Source organism: Scyliorhinus canicula, chromosome 1 (assembly GCF_902713615.1).
Source record: "Scyliorhinus canicula chromosome 1, sScyCan1.1, whole genome shotgun sequence".
In the NCBI taxonomy this organism is placed as follows: domain Eukaryota; kingdom Metazoa; phylum Chordata; class Chondrichthyes; order Carcharhiniformes; family Scyliorhinidae; genus Scyliorhinus; species Scyliorhinus canicula.
Window position 1 is genome coordinate 202,132,984 of NC_052146.1, and position 24,422 is coordinate 202,157,405.

Sequence of the window (24,422 nt, forward strand, 5' to 3'; positions counted from 1 at the left end):
GTGAAAGAGCGCGAGGAGAGCGGCGGGGACACAGTGAAAGAGCGCGAGGAGAGCGGCGGAGACACAGCTGCCGGAGAACCGGCCTTCAGATTTTCGGCGGGAGCAGTGGCCAGGGGTCTGTCGGGAAGAGTGATATCACAGCAAAGCAATGACCTGATTGGCTGGTAAGGAAAGTGCTCCAATTAGCAGTAGCTGGGAGAAATTCAACTCTTCGTGTGTTGGTAAGTATTGTGATTGGTAAGTAAAATGAATATCAAGGGGCGATGGTTAGATCCTCTTTTGTAGGAAAGGTCATTGCCTGGCACTTGTCTGGCACGAATGTAACTTGCCACTTGTCAACCCAAGCCTAGATGTTGTCCAGGTCTGCCTGCATTTGGGCATTGACTGTTTCATTATCTGTGGAGTCGTGAATGGTGCTGAACATTGTGCAATCATCTGCAAACATCCACACTTCTGACCTTATGATGGAAGGGAGATCATTGATGAAGCAGATGAAGATGTTTGCCAAGGACACTACCCTGAGGAACTCCTGCACTGATGTCCTGGAGATGGGATGATTGACCTCCAACCACCACTACCACATTCCTTTGTGCCAGGTATGACTCCAACCAGCAGAGAGTTTTCCCCCTAAAACCCATTGATCCCAGTTTTGCTCGGGCCCCTCGATGCCATACTCGGTCAAATAATAAAAAGCATAATCTTTATTAGTGTCACAAGTAGGCTTATATTAACACTGCAACGAGGTTACTGTGAAAATCCCCTAGGCACCAGACTATGGTGCCTGTTCGGATACACTGAGGGAGAATTCAGAATGTCTAAATCATCTAACAGCACTTCTTTCGGGATATCTTCCGGGGAGATTTGCATACGTGCAGTGCGGTCAGCGTAAGTTGAAGGTGCACCTGCATCAGTGACCCGAGGAGTTCGACGGAAGGTGAGCATCCAGCAGAGGGCAGCAGAGCAGAGCTTCTGATTGGCTGTTCCGGGGAGATTTGCATACGTGCAGTGCGGTCAGCCGAACTTGAAGGTGGTTTGTGAAGGGGCTGTTCTCGAGTGACAGCTTTACCCGAAACACTACTTACGTAGTGTCTCCCACCCATCCTCCTCCTCTAACCAAAAAAAAAAAGCTCTGTCCGTTGGATTGCTAAACTAACAAGCTTTTTATTTTTCAGTTGTTGGGAAGTTAGTCCAGTGGGAATGGAGGCTAGGGCAGTTGAATGTTCCTCCTGCAGAATGTGGGAGGAAAGGGTCACCTCTAGTATCCCTTCTGACTACATCTGCGGGAAGTGCACCCAACTCCAGCTCCTCGAGAGCCGCATTAGGGACCTGGAGCTGGAGCTGGATGAACTTCGGATCATTCGGGAGGCGGAGGAGGTTATTGAGAGGAGTTATAGGGAGGTAGTCACACCTCAGGTAAAAGAAGAAAGTAGATGGGTTACCGTCAGGGGAGGGAGAGGGAACCGGCAGGCAGTGCAGGGATCCCCTGTGGTCGTTCCCCTCTATAACAAGTATACCGTTTTGGATACTGTTGTGGGGGACGACTTACCAGGGGTAAGCAATAGGGCGCAGGTCTCTGGCACAGAGTCTGTCCCTGTTGCTCAGACGGGAAGGGAGAAGAGGAACAGAGCACTTGTCATTGGGGACTCCATAGTTAGAGGAACAGACAGGAGGTTCTGTGGGAACGAAAGAGACTCACGGTTGGTATGTTGCCTCCCAGGTGCCAGGGTTCGGGATGTCTCTGATCGTGTTTTTGGGATCCTTAAGGGGGAGGGGGAGCAGCCCCAAGTCGTGGTCCACATAGGTACCAACGACATAGGTAGGAAGAGAGATGGGGATTTGAGACAGAAATTCAGGGAGCTAGGGTGGAAGCTGAGAGCTAGAACAAACAGAGTTGTTATCTCTGGGTTGTTACCCGTGCCACGTGCTAGCGAAATGAGAAATAAGGAGAGAGAGGAGTTGAACACGTGGCTACAGGGATGGTGCAGGAGGGAGGGTTTTGGTTTCCTGGATAATTGGGGCTCATTCTGGGGTAGGTGGGACCTCTACAAACAGGATGGTCTTCACCTGAACCAGAGGGGTACCAATATCCTGGGGGGGAGATTTGCTAGTGCTCTTCGGGGGGGTTTAAACTAATTCAGCAGGGGGATGGGAACCTAAATTGTAGTCCCAGTGTACAGGATGTTGAGAGTAGTGAGGTCAGGGATAGGGTTAAAAGTTCGAAAGAGGGCACCGGCAAGCAGGACGCTGGTTTGAAGTGTGTCTACTTCAACGCCAGGAGCATCCGGAATAAGGTGGGTGAGCTTGCAGCATGGGTTGGTACCTGGGATCTCGATGTTGTGGCGATTTCGGAGACATGGGTAGAGCAGGGACAGGAATGGTTGTTGCAGGTTCCAGGATTTAGATGTTTCTGTAAGAACAGAGAAGATGGTAAAAGAGGGGGGGGTGTGGCATTGTTAATCAAGGAAAGTATTACGGCGGCAGAAAGGACGCTTGAGGACTCGTCTACTGAGGCAGTATGGGCCGAGGTTAGGAACAGTAGAGGAGAGGTCACCCTGTTGGGAGTTGTCTATAGACCTCCGAATAGTCCCAGAGATGTCGAGGAAAGGATTGCAAAGATGATTCTTGACAGGAGCGAGAGTAACAGGGTAGTTGTTATGGGGGACTTTAACTTTCCAAATATTGACTGGAAATACTATAGTTCGAGTACTATAGATGGGTCAGTTTTTGTGCAGTGTGTGCAGGAGGGTTTTCTGACACAGTATGTAGACAGACCAACAAGGGGCGAGGCCACATTGGATTTGGTACTGGGTAATGAACCCGGCCAGGTGTTAGATTTAGATGTAGGTGAGCACTTTGGTGATAGTGATCACAACTCGGTTATGTTTACTTTAGCAATGGGCAGGGATAGGTATATACCGCAAGGCAAGAATTATAGCTGGGGGAAAGGCAATTATGATGCTATTCGGCAAGATTTAGGTGGTATAGGATGGGGAAGGAAACTGCAGGGGATGGGTACAATCGAAATGTGGAGCTTTTTCAAGGAACAGCTACTGCGTGTCCTTGATAAGTATGTACCTGTCAGGCAGGGAGGAAGTTGTCGGGCAAGGGAGCCGTGGTTTACTAAGGAAGTTGAAGCACTTGTCAAGAGGAAGAAGAAGGCTTATGTTAGGATGAGACATGAAGGCTCAGTTAGGGCACTTGAGAGTTACAAGTTAGCCAGGAAGGACCTAAAGGGAGAGTTAAGAAGAGCGAGGAGAGGACACGAAAAGTCGTTGGCGGATAGGATCAAGGAAAACCCTAAGGCTTTCTATAGGTATATCAGGAACAAAAGAATGACTCGAGTAAGATTAGGGCCAATCAAGGATAGTAGTGGAAAGTTGTGTGTGGAATCAGAGGAGATAGGGGAAGCATTCAATGGATATTTTTCGTCAGTGTTTACACTGGAGAAAGACAATGTTGTCGAGGAGAACACTCGGGTTCAGTCGACCAGGCTAGATGGAATTCAGGTTCAAAAGGAGGAGGTGTTAGCAATTTTAGAAAATGTCAAAATAGATAAGTCCCCTGGGCCAGATGGGATTTATCCTAGGATTCTCTGGGAAGCCAGGGAGGAGATTGCAGAGCCTTTGTCCTTGATATTTATGTCGTCTTTGTCGACAGGAATAGTGCCGGAAGACTGGAGGATAGCAAATGTTGTCCCCTTGTTCAAGAACGGGAGTAGAGACAACCCTGGTAATTATAGACCTGTGAGCCTTACTTCGGTTGTGGGTAAAATGTTGGAAAAGGTTATAAGAGATAGGGTTTATAATCATCTTGAAAAGAACAAGTTGATTAGCGATACTCAACACGGTTTTGTGAAGGGTAGGTCATGTCTCACAAACCTTATTGAGTTTTTTGAGAAGGTGACCAAACAGGTGGATCAGGGTAAAGCTGTTGATGTGGTGTATATGGATTTCAGTAAGGCGTTTGATAAGGTTCCCCACGGTAGGCTATTGCAGAAAATAAGGAAGTATGGAATTGAAGGTGATTTAGCGGTTTGGATCAGTAATTGGCTAGCTGAAAGAAGACAGAGGGTGGTGGTTGATGGCAAATGTTCATCCTGGAGTTCAGTTACTAGTGGTGTACCGCAAGGATCTGTTTTGGGGCCACTGCTGTTTGTCATTTTTATAAATGACCTGGAAGAGGATGTAGAAGGATGGGTTAGTAAATTTGCAGATGACACGAAGGTCGGTGGAGTTGTGGATAGTGCTGAAGGATGTTATAGGATACAGAGGGACATAGATAAGCTGCAGAGCTGGGCTGAGAGGTGGCAGATGGAGTTTAATGCGGAAAAGTGTGAGGTGGTTCACTTTGGAAGGAGTAACAGGAATGCAGAGTACTGGGCTAATGGCAAGATTCTTGGTAGTGTAGATGAACAGAGAGATCTCGGCATCCAGGTACATAAATCCTTGAAAGTTGCCACCCAGGTTAATAGGGCTGTTAAGAAGGCATATGGTGTGCTAGCCTTTATAAGCAGGGGGATTGAGTTTCGGAACCACAGGGTCATGCTGCAGCTGTACATAACTCTGGTGCGGCCACACCTGGAGTACTGCGTGCAGTTCTGGTCACCACATTATAGGAAGGATGTGGAAGCTTTGGAAAGGGTTCAGAGGAGATTTACTAGGATGTTGCCTGGTATGGAGGGAAGGTCTTACGAGGAAAGGCTCAGGGAATTGAGGTTGTTTTCGTTAGAGAGGAGAAGGCTGAGAGGTGACTTAATAGAGACATATAAGATAGTCAGAGGGTTAGATAGGGTGGACAGTGAGAGTCTTTTTCCTCGGATGGTGATGACCAACACGAGGGGACATAGCTTTAAATTGAGGGGTGAGAGATATAGGACTGATGTCAGAGGCAGTTTCTTTACTCAGAGAGTAGTAGGGGTGTGGAACGCCCTGCCTGCAACAGTAGTAGACTCGCCAACTTTAAGGGCATTTAAGTGGTCACTGGATAGACATATGGATGAAAATGGAATAGTGTAGGTCAGATAGGCTTCAGATGGTTTCACAGGTCGGCGCAACATCGAGGGCCGAAGGGCCCGTACTGCGCTGTAGTGTTCTATGTTCTATGTAGCACGGTGGGTGTACCTACACTGTAACTCCCTAACAGCACTGTGAGTGTACCTACACTGGAACTCCCTTCCTAACAGCACTGTGTGTGTACCTGCACTGTAACTCCCTAACTCGGGGCAGCAGGGTAGCATGGTGGTTAGCATAAATGCTTCACAGCTCCAGGGTCCCAGGTTCGATTCCCGGCTGGGTCACTGTCTGTGTGGAGTCTGCACGTCCTCCCCCTGTGAGCGTGGGTTTCCTCCGGGTGCTCCGGTTCCCTCCCACAGTCCAAAGATGTGCGGGTTAGGTGGATTGGCCATGCTAAATTGCCCGTAGTGTCCTAATAAAAGTAAGGTTAAGGGGGGTTTGTTCGGTTACGGGTATAGAGTGGATACGTGGGTTTGAGTAGGGTGATCATGGCTCAGCACAACATTGAGGGCCGAAGGGCCTGTTCTGTGCTGCACTGTTCTATGTTCTATGTTCTATATGCTGCTTTGATGTCAAGAGCAGTCACTCTCACCTCACCTCTGGTATTCTGCTCTTGTGTCCATGTTTGAACCAAGGCTGTAATGAGGACAGGAGCGGAGTGACACTGGCGGAACCCAAACTGAGCATCCATGAGCAGGTTATTGCTGAGTAAGTGCCACTTAATAGCAATGTTGATGACTCTTTCCATCACTTTGCTGATGATGGAGAGTAGACTGATAGGGTGGTAATTGGTTGAGTAATTTGTCCTGTTTCTTGTGCACAGGGCATACTTGGGCAATTTTCCATATTGCCAGATAGATGCCACAGCTGGCTAGGGGTGCAGCAAGTTCTGGAGCACAAGTCTTCAGTACTATTGCCGGGATATTGTCAGGGCCCATAGCCTTTGCAGTATCCAGTGCCTTCAACCGTTTCTTGATATCATGTGGAGTAAATCGTATTGGCTGAAGACTGACATCTGTGATGCTGGGGACCTCCGGAGCACACCGAGATTTCAAAGGGAATGGGGTATAAAAATAGGGAAGTCTTGCTAAAACAATACAAGGCACTAGTTAGAGCACACATGGAATACTGTGAACAATTTTGGTCTCTTTATCGAAGGAAAGAAATACTGGCATTGGAGGCAGTTAAGAGAAGGTTCACTGGATTGGTTCCGAGTATGGTGGGATTTTCTTATGAGAAGAGGTTAAGTAGGTTGGGCCTGTACTCATTGGAGTTTAGAAGAATGAGAGGCGACCTTATTGAGACATATAGGATTCTCAGAGGGCTTGACAGGGTAGATGCTGAAGGTTGTTTCCCTTTGTGGGAGAGTCGAGGACCAGAGGACATAATCTCAGAATAAGGGGTCGCTCATTTAAGACAGAGATGAGGAGGAATTCCTTCTCTCAGAGGGTAGTGAATCTGCAGAATCCTGTAGAGGCTGAGTCATTAAGTATGTTCAAGACTGAGATAGACAGATTTTTAATCAGTGAGGGAATCAAGGGTTATGGGGATAAGGCAGGAAAGTGGAATTGAGGATTATCATATCAGATCAGTCACAATCTCATTGAATGGCAGAGCAAACTCGATGGGCCGAATAGCCTACTTATGCTCCTACGTCGTCTGGACACAGTGAAAGAGCGCGAGGAGAGCGGCGGGGACGCAGTGAAAGAGCGCGAGGAGAGCGGCGGAGACACAGTGAAAGAGCGCGAGGAGAGCGGCGGGGACACAGTGAAAGAGCGCGAGGAGAGCGGTGGGGACACAGTGAAAGGACGCGAGGAGAGCGGCGGGGACACAGTGAAAGAGCGCGAGGAGAGCGGCGGGGACACAGTGAAAGAGCGCGGGGAGAGCGGCGGGGACAGTGAGTGAAAGAGCGCGAGGAGAGCGGCGGGGACACAGTGAAAGAGCGCGAGGAGAGCGGCGGGGACACAGTGAAAGAGCGCGGGGAGAGCGGCGGGGACACAGTGAAAGAGCGCGAGGAGAGCGGCGGGGACACAGTGAAAGAGCGCGGGGAGAGCGGCGGGGACACAGTGAAAGAGCGCGGGGAGAGCGGCGGGGACACAGTGAAAGAGCGCGAGGAGAGCGGCGGGGACGCAGTGAAAGAGCGCGAGGAGAGCGGCGGAGACACAGTGAAAGAGCGCGAGGAGAGCGGCGGGGACACAGTGAAAGAGCGCGAGGAGAGCGGCGGGGACACAGAGAAAGAGCGCGAGGAGAGCGGCGGGGACACAGTGAAAGAGCGCGAGGAGAGCGGCGGGGACACAGAGAAAGAGCGCGAGGAGAGCGGCGGGGACAGTGAGTGAAAGAGCGCGGGGAGAGCGGCGGGGACACAGTGAAAGAGCGCGAGGAGAGCGGCGGGGACAGAGTTAAAGAGCGCGAGGAGAGCGGCGGGGACAGAGTGAAAGAGCGCGAGGAGAGCGGCGGGGACACAGTGAAAGAGCGCGAGGAGAGCGGCGGGGACACAGTGAAAGAGCGCGAGGAGAGCGGCGGGGACGCAGTGAAAGAGCGCGAGGAGAGCGGCGGGGACGCAGTGAAAGAGCGCGAGGAGAGCGGTGGGGACACAGTGAAAGAGCGCAAGGAGAGCGGCGGGGACACAGTGAAAGAGCGCGAGGAGAGCGGCGGGGACACAGTGAAAGAGCGCGAGGTGAGCGGTGGGGACACAGTGAAAGAGCGCGGGGAGAGCGGCGGGGACACAGTGAAAGAGCGCGGGGAGAGCGGCGGGGACACAGTGAAAGAGCGCGAGGTGAGCGGCGGGGACAGAGTGAAAGAGCGCGAGGAGAGCGGCGGGGACACAGTGAAAGAGCGCGAGGAGAGCGGCGGGGACACAGTGAAAGAGCGCGAGGAGAGCGGCGGGGACGCAGTGAAAGAGCGCGAGGAGAGCGGCGGGGACGCAGTGAAAGAGCGCGAGGAGAGCGGTGGGGACACAGTGAAAGAGCGCAAGGAGAGCGGCGGGGACACAGTGAAAGAGCGCGAGGAGAGCGGCGGGGACACAGTGAAAGAGCGCGAGGTGAGCGGTGGGGACACAGTGAAAGAGCGCGGGGAGAGCGGCGGGGACACAGTGAAAGAGCGCGGGGAGAGCGGCGGGGACACAGTGAAAGAGCGCGAGGTGAGCGGTGGGGACACAGTGAAAGAGCGCGGGGAGAGCGGCGGGGACACAGTGAAAGAGCGCGAGGAGAGCGGCGGGGACACAGTGAAAGAGCGCGAGGAGAGCGGCGGGGACACAGTGAAAGAGCGCGAGGAGAGCGGCGGGGACACAGTGAAAGAGCGCGAGGAGAGCGGCGGGGACACAGTGAAAGAGCGCGAGGAGAGCGGCGGGGACAGAGTGAAAGAGCGCGAGGAGAGCAGCAGGGACACAGTGAAAGAGCGCGAGGAGAGCAGCGGGGACACAGTGAAAGAGCGCGAGGAGAGCGGCGGGGACACAGTGAAAGAGCGCGAGGGGAGCGGTGGGGACACAGTGAAAGAGCGCGAGGACAGCGGCGGGGACACAGTGAAAGAGCGCAAGGAGAGCGGCGGGGACACAGTGAAAGAGCGCGAGGAGAGCGGCGGGGACACAGTGAAAGAGCGCGAGGAGAGCGGCGGGGACACAGTGAAAGAGCGCGAGGAGAGCGGCGGGGACACAGTGAAAGAGCGCGAGGAGAGCGGCGGGGACAGTGAGAGAAAGAGCGCGAGGAGAGCAGCAGGGACGCAGTGAAAGAGCGCGAGGAGAGCGGCGGGGACACAGTGAAAGAGCGCGAGGAGAGCGGCGGGGACACAATGAAAGAGCGCGAGGAGAGCGGCGGGGACACAGTGAAAGAGCGCGAGGAGAGCGGCGTGGACACAGTGAAAGAGCGCGAGGAGAGCGGCGGGGACACAGTGAAAGAGCGCGAGGAGAGCGGCGGGGACACAGTGAAAGAGCGCGAGGAGAGCGGCGGGGACGCAGTGAAAGAGCGCGAGGAGAACAGCGGGGACGCAGTGAAAGAGCGCGAGGAGAGCGGCGGGGACACAGTGAAAGAGCGCGAGGAGAGCGGCGGGGACACAGTGAAAGAGCGCGAGGAGAGCGGTGGGGACACAATGAAAGAGCGCGAGGAGAGCGGCGGGGACACAGTGAAACAGCGCGAGGAGAGCGGCGGGGACACAGTGAAAGAGCGCGAGGAGAGCGGCGGGGACACAGTGAAAGAGCGCGAGGAGAGCGGCGGGGACACAGTGAAAGAGCGCGAGGAGAGCGGCGGGGGACACAGTGAAAGAGCGCGAGGAGAGCGGCGGGGACACAGTGAAAGAGCGCGAGGAGAGCGGCGGGGACACAGTGAAAGAGCGCGAGGAGAGCGGCGGAGACACAGCTGCCGGAGAACCGGCCTTCAGATTTTCGGCGGGAGCAGTGGCCAGGGGTCTGTCAGGAAGAGTGATATCACAGCAAAGCAATGACCTGATTGGCTGGTAAGGAAAGTGCTCCAATTAGCAGTAGCTGGGAGAAATTCAACTCTTCGTGTGTTGGTAAGTATTGTGATTGGTAAGTAAAATCTTTATTCCTTTCACTTAGTCATGATTTGATATTATATTTGTAATCAGTTAAGGTAAAGTGTACAAATGGCAGGAGATCCCAGACCCGTGTTATGTTCCTCGTGCTCAATGTGGGAGTTCAGGCACGCGGCCGATGCCCCTGACTCCTTCATGTGCGGGAAGTGTGTCCAGCTGCAGCTCCTGTTAGACCGCATGACGGCTCAGGAGCTGCGGGTGAGCTCACTTTGGAGCATCCGCGATGCTGATGAGGTTGTGGATAGCACGTTCAGTGAGTTGGTTACACCGCAGATTAGGATTAGTGACGGAGACAGGGAATGGGTGACCAAAAGGCAGAGAAAGAGCAGGAAGGCAGTGCAGGTGTCCCCTGCAGTCATCTCCCTCCAAAACAGGTATACCGTTTTGAATACTGTTGGGGGAGATGACTCACCAGGGGAAGGCAGTAGGAGCCAGGCTCATGGTACCATGGCTAGCTCTGCTGCACAGAAGGGCAGGAAAAAGACTGGCAGGGCTATAGTCATAGGGGATTCAATCGTAAGGGGAGTAGACAGGCGTTTCTGTAGTTAAAAACAAGACTCCCGAATGGTATGTTGCCTCCCGGGTGCTCGGGTCAGGGATATCTCAAATCGGCTGCAGGACATACTGAAGGGGGGAGGGTGAACAGCCAGTTGTCGTGGTGCATATAGGCACCAACAATATAGGTAAAAAAGGGGATGAGGTCCTACAATCAGAATTTAGGGAGTTAGGAGATAAGTTAAAAAGTAGGACCTCAAAGGTAGTAATCTCAGGATTGCTACCAGTGCCACAGGACAGTCAGAGTAGAAATTCAAGAATAGTCAGAATGAATACGTGGCTTGAGATGGTGCAGGGGGGAGGGATTCAGATTTTTGGGACATTGGAACCGGTTCTGGGGTGGTGGGACCATTACAAATCGGATGGTCTACACCTGGGCAGGACACCTGGGCAGGACTGGAACCAATCTCCTTGGGGGTGCTTTTGCTAACACTTTTGGGGAGGTTTTAAACTAATGTAGTAGGGGGATGGGAACCAGGGCTGGGATTCTCCCCTACCCGGCGGGGCGGGGGTCCAGGCGTAGCGGAGTGGCGCCAACCACTCCGGCCTCAGGCCTCCCCAAAGGTGCGGAATTCTCCGCACCTTTAGGGGCTAGGCCCGCGCTGGCGTGGTTTCCGGTATGCCGATGGCGCCAAAACTGGCGGCAACGGCCTTTGGCGCTCCGCTGCCCAGCATCGGGGTTGGCCGAAAGACCTTCGCTGGTCCGTGCATGCGCCGGTGTTTTAGCGGCCACTGACGTCACCACCGGCGCATGCGCGGTGGGGGGGCCTCTTCCGCCTCCACCATGGTGAAGGCCGTGGCGGCAGCTGAAGAAAAAGATTGCCCCCACGGCACTGGCCCGCCCGCCGATCGGTGAGCCCTGATCGCGGGCCAGGCCACCGTGGGGGCACTCCCCAGGGTCCGAACGCCACGTGCTCCCCCAGGACACCAGGGGCCCGCTCGCGGTCTGGAGAATCGCCACTGGGGGCACGCCGATCGGCGGGGCATGATTCCCGCTCCCACCGATTCCCAGGTGGCGGAGAATTACGGCCACGGCGGGGGCGGGATTTACGCCGGCGCAGGGCGATTCCCCGACCCTGCGTGGGGGTCGGAGAATTCCGCCCCAGATTAGGAAGTTAGAGGTCAGTAAAGAGGCAGCAACTAAAGCCAGTAAGGTACTAGGTACAAACTCAATGTGATCAAGGGGAAGAGTAGACAGGGAAGAGATCATGAACGCAAAGGGACAGATGGTCTGAGGTGCATTTGTTTTAATGCGAGAAGTGTAGCAGGTAAGGCAGATAAATTTAGGGCTTGGATTAGTACCTGGGAATATGATGTTATTGGTATTACTGAGACTTGGTTGAGGGAAGGGCAAGACTGGCAACTAAATATCCCAGGGTATAGATGCTTCAGGAGGGATAGAGAGGGAGGTAAAAGGGGTGGAGGAATTGCATTACTGGTCAGAGATGATATCACAGCTGTGATTAAGGAGGGCACGAGGGAGGATTTGAGCACTGAGGCAATATGGGTAGAGCTAAGAAATAGGAAGGGTGAAGTAACATGGTTGGGACTTTACTACAGGCCTCCCAAAAGCATGCGTGAAGTAGAGGTACAAATATGTAGACAGATTATAGAAAAATGTAGGAGCAATAGGGTGGTTGTGATGGGAGATTTTAACTTCCCCAACATTGAATAGGACTCATAGTGTTGGAGGCGTAGATGGAGCAGAATTTGTAAGGAGCATCCAGGAGAGTTTTTTAGAGCAGTATGTAAATAGTCCAACTCGGGAAGGGGCCATACTGGACCTGGTATTGGGGAATGATCCCGGCCAGGTGGTTGAAGTTTCAGTCGGTGATTACTTTGGGAAGTTTTAGAATACTCATGGGCATGGACGAGAGTGGTCCGAAAGGAAGAGTGCTAAATTGGGGAAAGGCCAAGTATAACAAAATTCGGCAGGAGCTAGGGAATGTGGATTGGAAGCAGCTGTTCAAGGTTAAATCCACATTTGAAATGTGGGAGTCTTTTAAGGAAAGGTTGGATAGAATGCAGGACAGACATGTCCCTGTTAAAATGAGGGATAGAAATGGCAAGATTAGGGAACCATGGATGACGGGTGGAATTGTGAGACTAGCTCAGATGAAAAAGGAAGCACACATAAGATTGAGGCAACTCAAAACTGACGAAGCTTTGGAGGAATATCGGGAAAGTAGGACGAATCTCAAATGCGCAATAAAGAGGGCTAAAAGGGGTCATGAAATATCTTTGGCTAACAGGGTTAAGGAAAATCCCAAAGCCTTTTATTCGTACCTAAGGAGCAAGAGGGTAACTAGAGAAAGGATTGGCCCACTCAAAGACAAAAGAGGGAATTTATGCATGGACTCAGAGGAAATGGGTGAGATTCTTAATGAGTACTTTGCATCGGTAGTCACCAGGGAGAGGGACATGACGGATGTGGAGGCTAGGAGTGGATGTTTAAATACTCTAGGTCAAGTCGGCATCAGGAAGGGGGAAGTTTTGGGTATTGTAAAAGGCATTAAGGTGGACAAGTCCCCAGGTCCGGATGGGATCTATCCCAGGTTACTGAGGGAAGTGAGGGACGAAATAGCTGGGGCCTTAACAGATATCTTTACAGCAGCCTTGAGCACGGGTGAGGTCCCGGAGGACTGGAGAATTGCTAATGTTGTCCCTTTGTTTAAGGAGGGTAGCAGGGATAATCCAGGGAATTATAGACTTGTGAGCTTGACGTTAGTGGTAGGCAAACTGTTGGAGAAGATACTGAGGGATAGGATCTATTCACATATGGAAGAAAATAGACTTATCAGTGATAGGCAGCATGGTTTTTTTGCAGGGAAGGTCATGTCTTACGAACCTAATAGAATTCTTTGAGGAAATGACAAAGTTAATTAATGAGGGAAGGGCTGTAGATGTTATATACATGGACTTCAGTAATGTGTTTGATAAAGTTTCCCATGGCAGGTTGATGGAAAAAGTGAAGTCGTATGGGGTTCAGGGTGTACTAGCTAGATGGATAAAGAACTGGCTGGGCAACAGGAGACAGAGAGTAGTGGTGGAAGGGAGTGTCTCAAAATGGTGAAGGGTGACTAGTGGTGTTCCACAGGGATCCGTGCTCGGACCACTGTTGTTTGTGATATACACAAATGATCTGGACGAAGGTATAGATGGTCTGATTAGCAAGTTTGCAGATGATACTAAGATTGGTGGAGTTGCAGATAGCGAGGACGACTGTCAGAGAATACAGCAAAATATAGATAGATTGGAGAGTTGGGCAGAGAAATGGCAGATGGAGTTCAATCCAGGCAAATGCGAGGTGATGCATTTTGGAAGATCTAATTCAAGAGTGGACTATACGGTCAATGGAAGAGTCCTGGGGAAAATTGATGCACAGAGAGATCTGGGAGTTCAGGTCCATTGTACCCTGAAGTTGGCAACGCAGGTTGATAGAGTGGTCAAGAAGGCATAGAGCATGCTTGCCTTCATTGGATGGGGTATTGATTACAAGAGTCGGCAGGTCATGTTACAATTGTATAGGACTTTGGTTAGGCCACATTTGGAATACAGCATGCAGTTCTGGTCACCACATTACCAGAAGGATGTGGATGCTTTAGAGTGGGTGCAGAGGAGGTTCACCAGGATGTTGCCTGGTATGGAGGGTGCTAGCTATGCAGAAAGGTTGAGTAGATTAGGATTGTTTTCGTTGGAAAGACGGAGGTTGAGGGGGGGGACCTGATGGAGGTCTACAAAATTAAGGGGAGAAGTATGGACAGGATGGATAGCAACAAGCTTTTTCCAAGAGTGGGGGAGTCAATTACAAGGGGTCATGATTTCAAGGTGAGAGGGGGAAAGTTTAAGGGAGATGTGCGTGGAAAGTTTTTTTACGCAGAGGGTGGTGGGTGCCTGGAGCGCTTTGCCAGCGGAGGTGGTAGAGGCGGGCACGATAGCATCATTTAAGATGCATCTAGACAAATATATGAACGGGCGAGGAACAGAGGGAAGTAGATCCTTGGAAAATAGGCGACAGGTTTAGATAAAGGATCTGGGTCGGCGCAGGCTGGGAGGGCCGAAGGGCCTGTTCCTATGCTATAATTTTCTTTGTTCTTTGTACTAAAGGCAATTTATCATGGCCAATCCACGTAACCTGCACGTCTTTGGACTGTGGGAAGAAACCGGAGCACCCAGAGAAAACCCATGCAGACACGGGAGAATGTGCAGACTCCGCACAGACAGTGACCCAGCGGGGAATCAAACCTGGGACCCTGGCGCTGTGAAGGCACAGTGCTAACCAATTGCGCTACCATGCTTCTTTTTTCTTTAAGTCTTTTATTCTCCTCATTTTCAACATTTTAATTAATAAATAACCAAAGAAAAAACAAGCAATAACAAATACAGTAACAATCCCCCACGCACAAACCCCACCCCGCTCAATATACAGACCAAAACATCCACCCGTACATTCCAGGTAAAAAACACAAATTAACAATCAATCCGTAAACAGCACAACCAAAGACAACTATCGACGACACACCCCCCCCCCCCCCCCCCCCCCATGTTCAATGGCAACCAATTCTTGGAAGTGCAAAGTAAACAGCCCCATGAATTGTGAAACCCTTCCTTCATCCCCTTCAGCTGAGAGTCAAAAAAATTCAAGTAGGTCCCCCCCCGCCAAGCCGTGTCACAGGATGGAGAAGCTGACCTCCACCCTGTAATGACATGTATATAGTCAAGTTAGTGAAGGGTTAGTTATTACAACTCTGTATAATTCAAACACAAGAGGGAACCATCACTTTTCCGTATATATATCAGACCTCAGGGAATGCTGGGTAGTGTTAGTGAAGGAGAAAACCTGGGAACAGCACTAGAAGGAGATTAGATCAGATAGAGCTACCACGAGGTAAAATTAGAATATTATTAGTGACCATTTAGATTATTGATTACTGCTAGACAGATTCAATATTACTTTATTAACAATAGCTCAGTAGAGTGTGCAAACTTCATTTCATTAATTGTTATGCGATAAATTAGTTTAGTTTCAATCTAATAATTGGTGGATTCTTTGTCATCAACACAACGGACCATTCTGGAAGAAAGGACAAAGTACACAATATATTACCACCAAAGGTAATAGAACATGGTACCAGAGTGACTACTGAAGCTAGTTAGATAATTTCGTAAGGATTTAGTCAGAAAAACTAATACGCAACTCAAATCTCGAATCACCGACCTGTTACTGCAACTCCGGTTCACGGGTAAACTTGATGTTAACTAGAGAGTGTTCAAACAGCCCTCATGAATTGTGAAACCCTTCCTTCATCCCCTTCAGCTGACACTTAACCTTCCCGAGAGTCAAAGAAATTCAAGAAGTTCCCCCTGCCAAGCCGTGTCATGGAGTATGGAGTATGGAGAAGCTGACCTCCACCCCAACAGCACTCACCTGCCGCCCGAGCCAGTCCGACACCCCAAAAATGGCTTCTCGGGCCCCTGGTTCCAAGTTCACAAGCCCTAACCCTGAGATGACACTGAAAACCTCCCTCCAACAAACCCCTCACATTCCATGTCACTATCCTAATCTGGGGTCTCTCACCTCCCCCGCCCCTCCTATCCACCATCATCAAAACTCCGGGCCCTGTCCACTGGGCTTGGCCCGCCTCTTCCCATTATTACCATCGAACCCCTCCCACAATTCCCCCATCCACTTCCTCTCGAAAACACCTCACCCCGTATTGGTCCTCTCCCTCACAAGTTTTATACTTTAAGTCAAGTTCCATATCACACCTGTTGACAAGTGATGGACGATTTCATTTTGAATCCTGTTTTGACATAAAATCCCAACCGTGTTTTTTTTTAATTTAAGCTCTATCTTTTAATATATCTGTTTAATATCTACACACTGAAGCTACTTTATATTCATTCCCAAGAACAGCTTGAAGGGTTTGGGACACAATGACATTTAAATCTGCTCTACGTCTGGTCAAAACACCTCTAAGTTCCATCAGCTGAAATTTAAAAGGCAAGCCATATGTGAACAATTAAACGCTGCAAGTTAAAAAGGGAATTGCCTTCGAAATACATGAGGAGCTTCAGCAGTTCATTGGTGTGTGATTACCTCCAAACGTCACAGTTAATCCTCTAATCTCCTTTCATCCATTTTTTAATAGTGTTTTTCCATCCTTCCAATGGAAGATTTATTTTTGCTTAAACCTGAAGTAGATCTGTGTTTTTTGTATTTGATCTCCATCTATTTACAAGATAGTGCATTATTGTTTAATGTTAAATTTAATTTTCAAATGGCTGGTGACCTGTAGGTGGGGCTTATTGCAGATACTGGAGAAGGAATGATTTAAAGCTCCCTTTCTTCATGCACTGAAATCAATATTAATTGCAAAAATAAGCAACTGATTAAACAAAGAAAACCCCGAAACCTACTGACAGTGACATTCTGATCACTGCTATTAGCAGGCAGCACCAGGCCCAACATTCTGGATCTGCAGAGACTGAACATAGTCACACATGCTTGACTGCAGTATGACTCAGTTTCACAGGAAGCCAGTGGTACAGTAGCATAAGCCACAGGCAGTCTGTTGCATGTGCCAGTCCAGCAGATGTGGAAGAAGGCAGCCCCTCCACATCCATCGGACGGCTGCACTGAAATCAATGAGGCAAACATGTCCTTTGACAGCGAAACTTTGGCTGAATTTTAATTCCACGATATCAAATCTTGCGTCAGCATTGTGCCAGATTGCAGCCTCACTACATGCTGAGGATTTGTATTATTGGAAGCAAGGTTCAGTTCACATAACGATTTCCCCAGTGATCTCCATCGACAGGAAGTATGGGGAAATCTCATTACCAGAATGCAGGTAAGCACATACACACATCAGTCATTTATGTAAGGACTGATTTTAAATGTAACAATACTGTTAATAATAATTTCACCGATAGGTTATGGAGCCATGCAGTTCAGCCATATTGAATTACCAGGATAACATTCTCAGGCCACAAGTGTGTGGGATGAGTTACATGTAACTATCACCTTTACCGATAGCATTGTAACAGCAGCAACATTGCGATAGCATTCATCCTGTAGACTGTAACCCAGATTTAAATAGGTAACTCACCACTCCAGTTTTTAGCCATCTTGAACATGTTTGCAGCTCTGGCAAACATCTCACATGCCTCTTCCACTCTTGTGTTTCCTCTATTATGAAATAAAACATTAAAGATATAACCAACTATGAAATACTTTTATTTATCCTACTTCCCTTCCTGTAATGAGCCTTCTCCCCAGATTTCCCCAATACCACCTCAATCAGCATAGGAGATGAGATTCAGCTGGGACAAACTCAGCTCCAGGAGTGTCGCCCAGCGCTCCTGCCACATAATGCACCTCCTCCCAATCCCGCATGTTACTTGATGAAGACAGTTGCAATGAATCTCATTGCATTCACAGTTACAGTTGTCAGGATGGTCTCCCAGACACACCTCAACATTCAACATCAGTGTCTCACTCAACGCATGATCTGCAGACTGGCCTTTGCTTCTTGTCTGCCATTTCTCCATTACTTTCCATGTTTTACCCACATATTGACCAAAGAACAAAACCCAAACAACGTCAGGAATGGAATCTGATGTACTAATAAACTGCACTTTAAGTCTACACCAGAAGAGGCATTTTAAATAGCATTTTATGGCACCCACATTACTGGCACTGTAAGGCTCCGGGTGCATAGTACAGGTTTGGGGCAGGGCAGTTGAATCTGCAGCTCACAAACTCAGTTGTATTTACACTTAAGGTGGTTTAGCATTGGTTTGCCTTGTTTGAATTCCATGAGCTTGGAGATTCCATTATTGCCACATGGGAGTGAAGGATCCTAAATTAGAACATCAAGATTTGTTAGCAGAGAGTTTAAGATAGATGCAACTTAAAGTAAACGTCAATTTAAACTTTATATGTAACCGCAAAACTCCTCAATATGCATCTCAACGGTACACAGAAACCAGAAGCTTGGCCATTCTTGGATCAAAGTTTTCTCTGTTCAGCTTCTCTGGAGCTCTCCAACCCAGACAGCCATGGATTCTCAGCCACTAAATATATTCAAGTCTTGAGATTAGCAAAGTTTGGACTCAAAGAAAATCAAAGGATATTGGACCAGGCAGGAAAGTGGAATTCAGGTCAAAGATCAGCCATGATCTTACTGAATGGCAGAGCAGGCCTGAGGGGGCCATATGGTCTACTTCTGTTTATGTTCCATACTATATGGTAGAGGAACATAGGAGCAGGAGTGGCCATTCAGCTCCTCAAGCCATTCCACCATTCAGTTAGATCATGGCAGATCATCAATCTCCACGGAATTTACTCATGCTATCCCATATCCCTTGATGCCATTAGTATCCAGAATCTATTGTTCTCTGTCTTGTATCCATTAAGAAAGAGACAAAGAATGTTTTATAATAAATAAATCATATCTCCTGACAAAATCAAATATAGATCAACATCTGGTCACAACAAAAATAAATGAAAATGTGGTTAAAAGAAAAAGTATCCTGAGGCAGTGATTCATGAAGAGAATCCTATTCTTATGCTGGGTCTCACTTTATATATTGTAACTAATTGTTATTGGATCATTAATTCTTCAGTTTTATTTTGCTTTGACTATTGAAAATAATGTACTTGCAAGTAAATGTTTAGTTGTTGATATTAAGAGCCAAGTAAGATATGGCAAATGTCTCATGTTTGTGACAGCAATTTAACCCTCTCTGTCAATTTCCCAATGCCTCAGCAAGTTAAGCCAATAGGTAGCTGAGATTTGGACAGCAAGGTCCAAGGTGCAGTTTTTGGTCTTTGGTGAATCAATGGTGTATGCTGAGGCAGATGTAGGGGCACTAGGATTAGGTTAAGGAGGGAGTAACACATCAGTGTTCCTGCTGTCGACCATTATCCAGGGATCTCACTCTACACCTACAAAGGGTGCAGATGTAGATATTCAGGGAGGACAGAATTGGGATGGGCTGTGGTGGCCCTGCAGGTCAAATAGCTTGTTGATGCTCACCTACAAGGCTCGCATAATACAATAACCGCTTAGAGGAGGTGTTAACACCTGGTGGGTATACAGTTTGTATCCATATTGCTGTAAGGGGGAGGTGGAGGAGAAAATCGCCTTTTTAGCTCATTTGTCTCAAATGCATGAATAGGTTCTAAGTATGACTTTTTGCACATTTTCAATAGTATCAATATGGATGGCTTTGGGGATACCATTTATTGTGTGGCATCATTTCCCGTAGCCCCCCCCCCCCCCAAATCAAGCCTTAAAAATGTTGATGTCATGTATTTTCAGTTAAATTAATTATAGACACTAAAAAATAACACTTTTTTGAGCAGCATATGAATTTTCTTAAAGCTCACAACCACTTGGGAATAGTTCAGGCACCAATTTAAAACATCCTTGCGGCTACTGCTGATAGGCGTTCCTGCCACATGCAGTCTCAATCCCAAATTCAGGGCCGTACGAAGTGGCGATAGTCGAATCTTGTGCATTGGGGCCGCCCACCCCCGCTAATAATGCTCAGCACCAGAAACTGGACAGCTCCAGTAACCTTGAACTGCCACCCTTGATGCATACGTCGCTTTGATACTCTGCAACGCTGCCTTTGTGGCAATTTTAACAGACACGAATTAAAATTCTAAACCCTCTCCCCCTCAAAAGAAAATAGAATGGATTTTTCCCAACTGCATGGGGAAATTGTTGCCACATATCTTTACCACTCCCATGCCAGCCTCAATACTTGCACTGCAGATGAAGACTATCATAAATGAAATGAATGAAGATAAAATCCTCCCCAAACCCCTTTATTTCCAAGCAGAGAAAAAAAACAAGGGTTTGAAATTACTCCAACCCCTACCCTCCCCCCCTAACCAAGATAGAAAAATGGCAGCCAGCAAACACTGCAGTATTTTCAATGAAGTCTGCAGACTAATACATCCGAGAGAGAAATAAATTCTGAATTGCAATTTTGTACAATATTTTTTAATTTTTTTTTTAGTAGACCGCAAACGTTATTTGATAGAGACAATTTTATTAAAAAGTCAAAAAGGGCTGCCCTCCAACACAGGCCAATTCTCTTACCCGAATAAACCTCCGAGGAAGGAATGCGATGATTTCACCTTCTTCTCTGCATCTGCCATCAGTTGCATGGCTTCTTTCTCTTTACCGGAATTGTCCATGTCCTCTGTTGCTGCTGTGTTTCTCCCCCCGCTTCTATATTCAACTCAACATGCAATGTATTGCTGATGCCCCCTCCTCCCAAGCTTTGCAGATGTTAAAAGCCTGTTTTTCCTCCTCACCCCCAACCACAGGTGCCCCCCCCCAAAAACCTCCTCCTCCGTCCCTCAGCTTTGGCACAGGGAGGGATCTGAGCCTCTTTAATCCGCCCGCAGCGCCGCGTTACCAGAGTCAAAGCAGCAGCGGAGCGAGGGCTCACACACAGTACGCCAGCTGATGGGAGCGCACCCTCAGCACCGCGCGCAAAGCCTGCCGGTCTTTGTAGTCCGGCCGCGGGAAAGTCTACAAGTCCCAGAGGGTCCCGCGCCCGTCCCCCCTCCCAGCGCCAGCCTGGCTGGATTGTTACATTGCACCGAGTTTGTTACAGAAACAGGTCCGACGTTCATCCCGCTGGACTTTGGTTGTCGGGCAGCAAATCATTTCTTTAAAAATAAAGTTGCAACTCACTTACGAGATGTACCCCGCAACTGGACAATCACGGGGGCATTACGGCGCTGAAGGAGGCCATTCGACCCATGGCTCTCCAAATGAACATTCTGACTTAGTGACAACCCCCTGGTTTTTCTATTGCTTCCATTCAGATAATCATCCCCTGCCCTCTTGGAATGTCTCAATAACTTACCACACTTCCAGGCAGTGCATTCCAGATCCCAAATACACCCTATGTGAAACGTCTTAGTTACCCACGTTAGCCCATCTAAAACATTGGGCAGGATTCTCCACCAGCAGGATGCTCCGTTTTGCCGACCGCCCGGCGTAATGGAGAATCCCGGCGGCGGGGTGAGGCCGAAATGTGAGGTTGGATTCTCCGCCCCTCCCTGCCACGCCACATTTCTGCCCCGACCTGCCGGCGGGATTCTCCATTACGCCCGCCAGTCAATGCTGTTTCCCATTGTGGGGCAGTCCCATGCCGTCGGGAAACCCCCGGGGTGCCGGCAAATGGAGAATCACGCTGGCGGAGAACCAAACACAATTGAGTCTGAGAGAGGTCTTGCCGCAATAGGTAATATCCCGACCTCAGATCCAGAAGCTCTGGTTTCTAGTCCCACTCCAGGAATAGATGGTCACAGAAGGTGTACTCATTGCATGGCCAAACAGGTTGATTATCAACCTGCAAATCCTTCCAATGGCAACTGGTAAGAGAGTCTCCTGGCCAGCCAGGATCCTGTGGTACCGCAGCGCAGCAGCCTCCACACTTAGAAAATAGTTGCAGGATTAGGCCATTCAGCCCATCGAGTGACAGATGTAGATTGTGTGTTACAGTCTTTTTTCCTTTTATTTAATAATAATCACTTATTGTCACGAGTAGGCTTCAATGAAGTTACTGTGAAAAGCCTACTCGCCACATTCCGGCGCCTGTTCAGGGAGGCTGGTATGGGAATTGAACCCGCACTGCTGGCATTGTTCTGTATTACAAGCCAGCGATTTAGCCCACTGTGCTAAACTAGCCCCTTTAAGAACTGTTTTAACTGTTAATTGGAAATCTATTACGGTGTTGCTAATGTGATTGATTGTGTGTTTAAATCAAAGTTTGCTTTAACATAAAAGATAGCTATTGGTCAGCATTATCACTCCTGTGGTTCAATAGTCTTCCCTCACAGTCTCTCAACTTGCAAATTGTTGCCATTTTTGTATGCACAGTCCTATCATAAACTTCCCAAGGAAAATGACTAAAAGATAATGGCCGGGTTTTGCACCCCCTGAACCCAACCCCGTGGCATGTTTACCCTCAGCAGAGGCGACTCATCGTTGGCCGCTGACGGACCTTCTGCTCCCGCCAAGTTCTACGGTGTTTTACATGGCTGGTCGGTTCCATTGCCATGAAACCCACCCACAGGAAGTGCCAGAAAATCCCGCCCAATGTTTTTGATACAGAATCCAGTGGATTCTCACTCCTAAGGTGGCTTCACAAGGTCAGAAAATCGCCTGGCTTGCCAACATATCCGAATGACAGGATCTTTGTTCTGGGACAACAGGTGTGGGATAAAGTTGGAGCCACTACCCCAGGATCCAGATCCGAGACAGCCACAGGAGCAGTTGAAGGCCGAGGCAGGCTGGATAAAACGCTTGCCTGAGTTCTCTGGAATTTTGTGCCAGTTGTTTCGTTAAATAGTCGGTCCTTTAGGCCTCACCCCTCAACCCACGCCCACCCACTCCTCATGCTCATGCATGCCAACACATGCCTTCACCTACTCCCATCCTCCCTTATAGCTCCTGTGCCAACTTAGTGCCAGTTCATTCTGTGATGAATATATGAAATTGTTATATGGATTGTATTATATATATCTGGTGCAGTAATTTTGTTTTTAAATCCGAGTTGAACCTAAAGGCAAGCAGTGTGTCTGTAAAATTTGCAATTAAGATGTTGTAAATGTGAGAACATCATTCATTCCAACCTTGTATTTGTTTACAAAGAGAGGCCGAATGGAATTTTGTTATGATTGCTGGAGATTCCCCGAAGAGTAGATCATTTAAGACATTGTGTTTAGATTTAGGTAAGCAGGTCATGGGATCTGAGTGGGATAACTATGATGTAATTAATCGGAGGAGCCAGGTCTGTCTGTAGTTTTGCAGTTTGATATAGGTTTGGCAGTCTACTAGGAGTTTTCAGTTGAGCAGCAGTTTTTGCAAAACGCTGTCAGGTAGAGCAGTAGTCTAACACAGACAGTAGTATCTGCAGGCTGTTTCCTGAAATGGACTCTCCTCTTCAAGCAGTTTTTCCAAGAAATCTCTATACAAGTGTACAGCAAGTAACCCTGTGTTTGCTAACTTTATTTATAAGTGGCTTTTGACCTGTGATGGGATTTGCTTAATTGGAGATAGAGATGGTATAAGTTAGTAGTAAAAAGGGTTTTCTTTTATTTTAAAAATTGTTTAACTGTTAATTGAAAAGCTATTTTCTGCGATGTTAATGTGTTTAATCCTGTGTTCAGAATAAAGTTTGATTTTTTAAATTAAAATATATTTATTCAAGGCTTAACAAAAAATATATAAATATACAAAATGTCATAACAACCAAAGAACATCAAAAGAACATCACTTTAACCCAACAAAGAACACCAACCCTCCAGCTCCTGACACCTACCCCCATCCAAGTCTCGCTTTCCCCATTTTTACTCACTTACCCCCCTCCCCAAACAACCCCCCCCCCCCCCCCACCCCCGTTGCTCTGTTTCGGTCGCATCAGCGTCGCCAATACTGTGGGTATTTCTATTTATCTTAGTGAACCACAAGCCTTTCCCTTTATCGATCAAATGACCACACAACCAGTTACTTAGTTCAAAAGATGGTTTGTTTACATACACAAGAGTTATCTCAACATGCAAAACACAATATCTACTACGAGTTAAACTACACCTATGAGCGACAATAACCTATACTTAACTTCAGGGCGACCGGCACTGTGCAAGTGGATAAAGGCCTTTATCTGAATTTCACTTGGCTGGTTCAAAGAAAGTGGCTCTGTCTCTGCTGGGGTCATCCGTCAGGTAGCAATCGTTGGTCTTGAACATAACTGGCTGTTCCTGCTGCAATTGGGTGTCACAGGTCGGATACGAGAGAGACAGAACACTCTTTTATCCCTCTGGGATTTTGCGCTCTTTGGGGCGGTCCTTAACCTTGGATCCAATAGTTCGACAGGGCTCTGATCACTGTCTTCCATTTCGGCCAATAAAGGGGCGGGTGCCTTGGTGGCTGGGTGGGTCCTTAGCGGTTATTGACCTTGGCAGTTGGGCTTTCTGAGTAAAGGGAGTGGCACTGATCAGTCTGTGGCTGTACCGATTGCTTGATTGGAGTTCTATTGTCCTGGGAAAATGGGCATTTAAAATGCAAACGAGCGGGGGTTTCGATCAGATACATAGGCTGTGTATCTGTCTGAGTCTTGGGTTGGCCATAATTCCAATGGTCCTTTGCAGGTGGCCATCTTAGATGGCTACATTCCATCCTTTTGATCCTGAACGTGAAGCATGGTGGATCACACTATTGATCCCTGTTCATCCTTGGTGGACCGGTTACCCTTGGTCGAGGCAAGGTTCTA

General features: G+C 48.6%; 1 protein-coding gene across 1 annotated transcript in view; it reads right to left on the minus strand.

Annotated features, from left to right (window-relative positions):
• LOC119971048 (beta-soluble NSF attachment protein) overlaps positions 1 to 20,606 on the minus strand; it is a 74,817-nt gene extending 54,211 nt beyond the window's left edge. Inside the window, exons 1-2 of the mRNA XM_038806171.1 lie at positions 20,231 to 20,606; positions 17,225 to 17,304 (exon numbers count right to left, since the gene is read on the minus strand). Of these exons, the coding sequence (XP_038662099.1) occupies positions 17,225 to 17,304; positions 20,231 to 20,328 (178 nt within the window). The 5' untranslated portion in view covers positions 20,329 to 20,606. The remainder of the gene's footprint in view (positions 1 to 17,224; positions 17,305 to 20,230) is intronic.
• Positions 20,607 to 24,422: the final 3,816 nt, after the last annotated feature.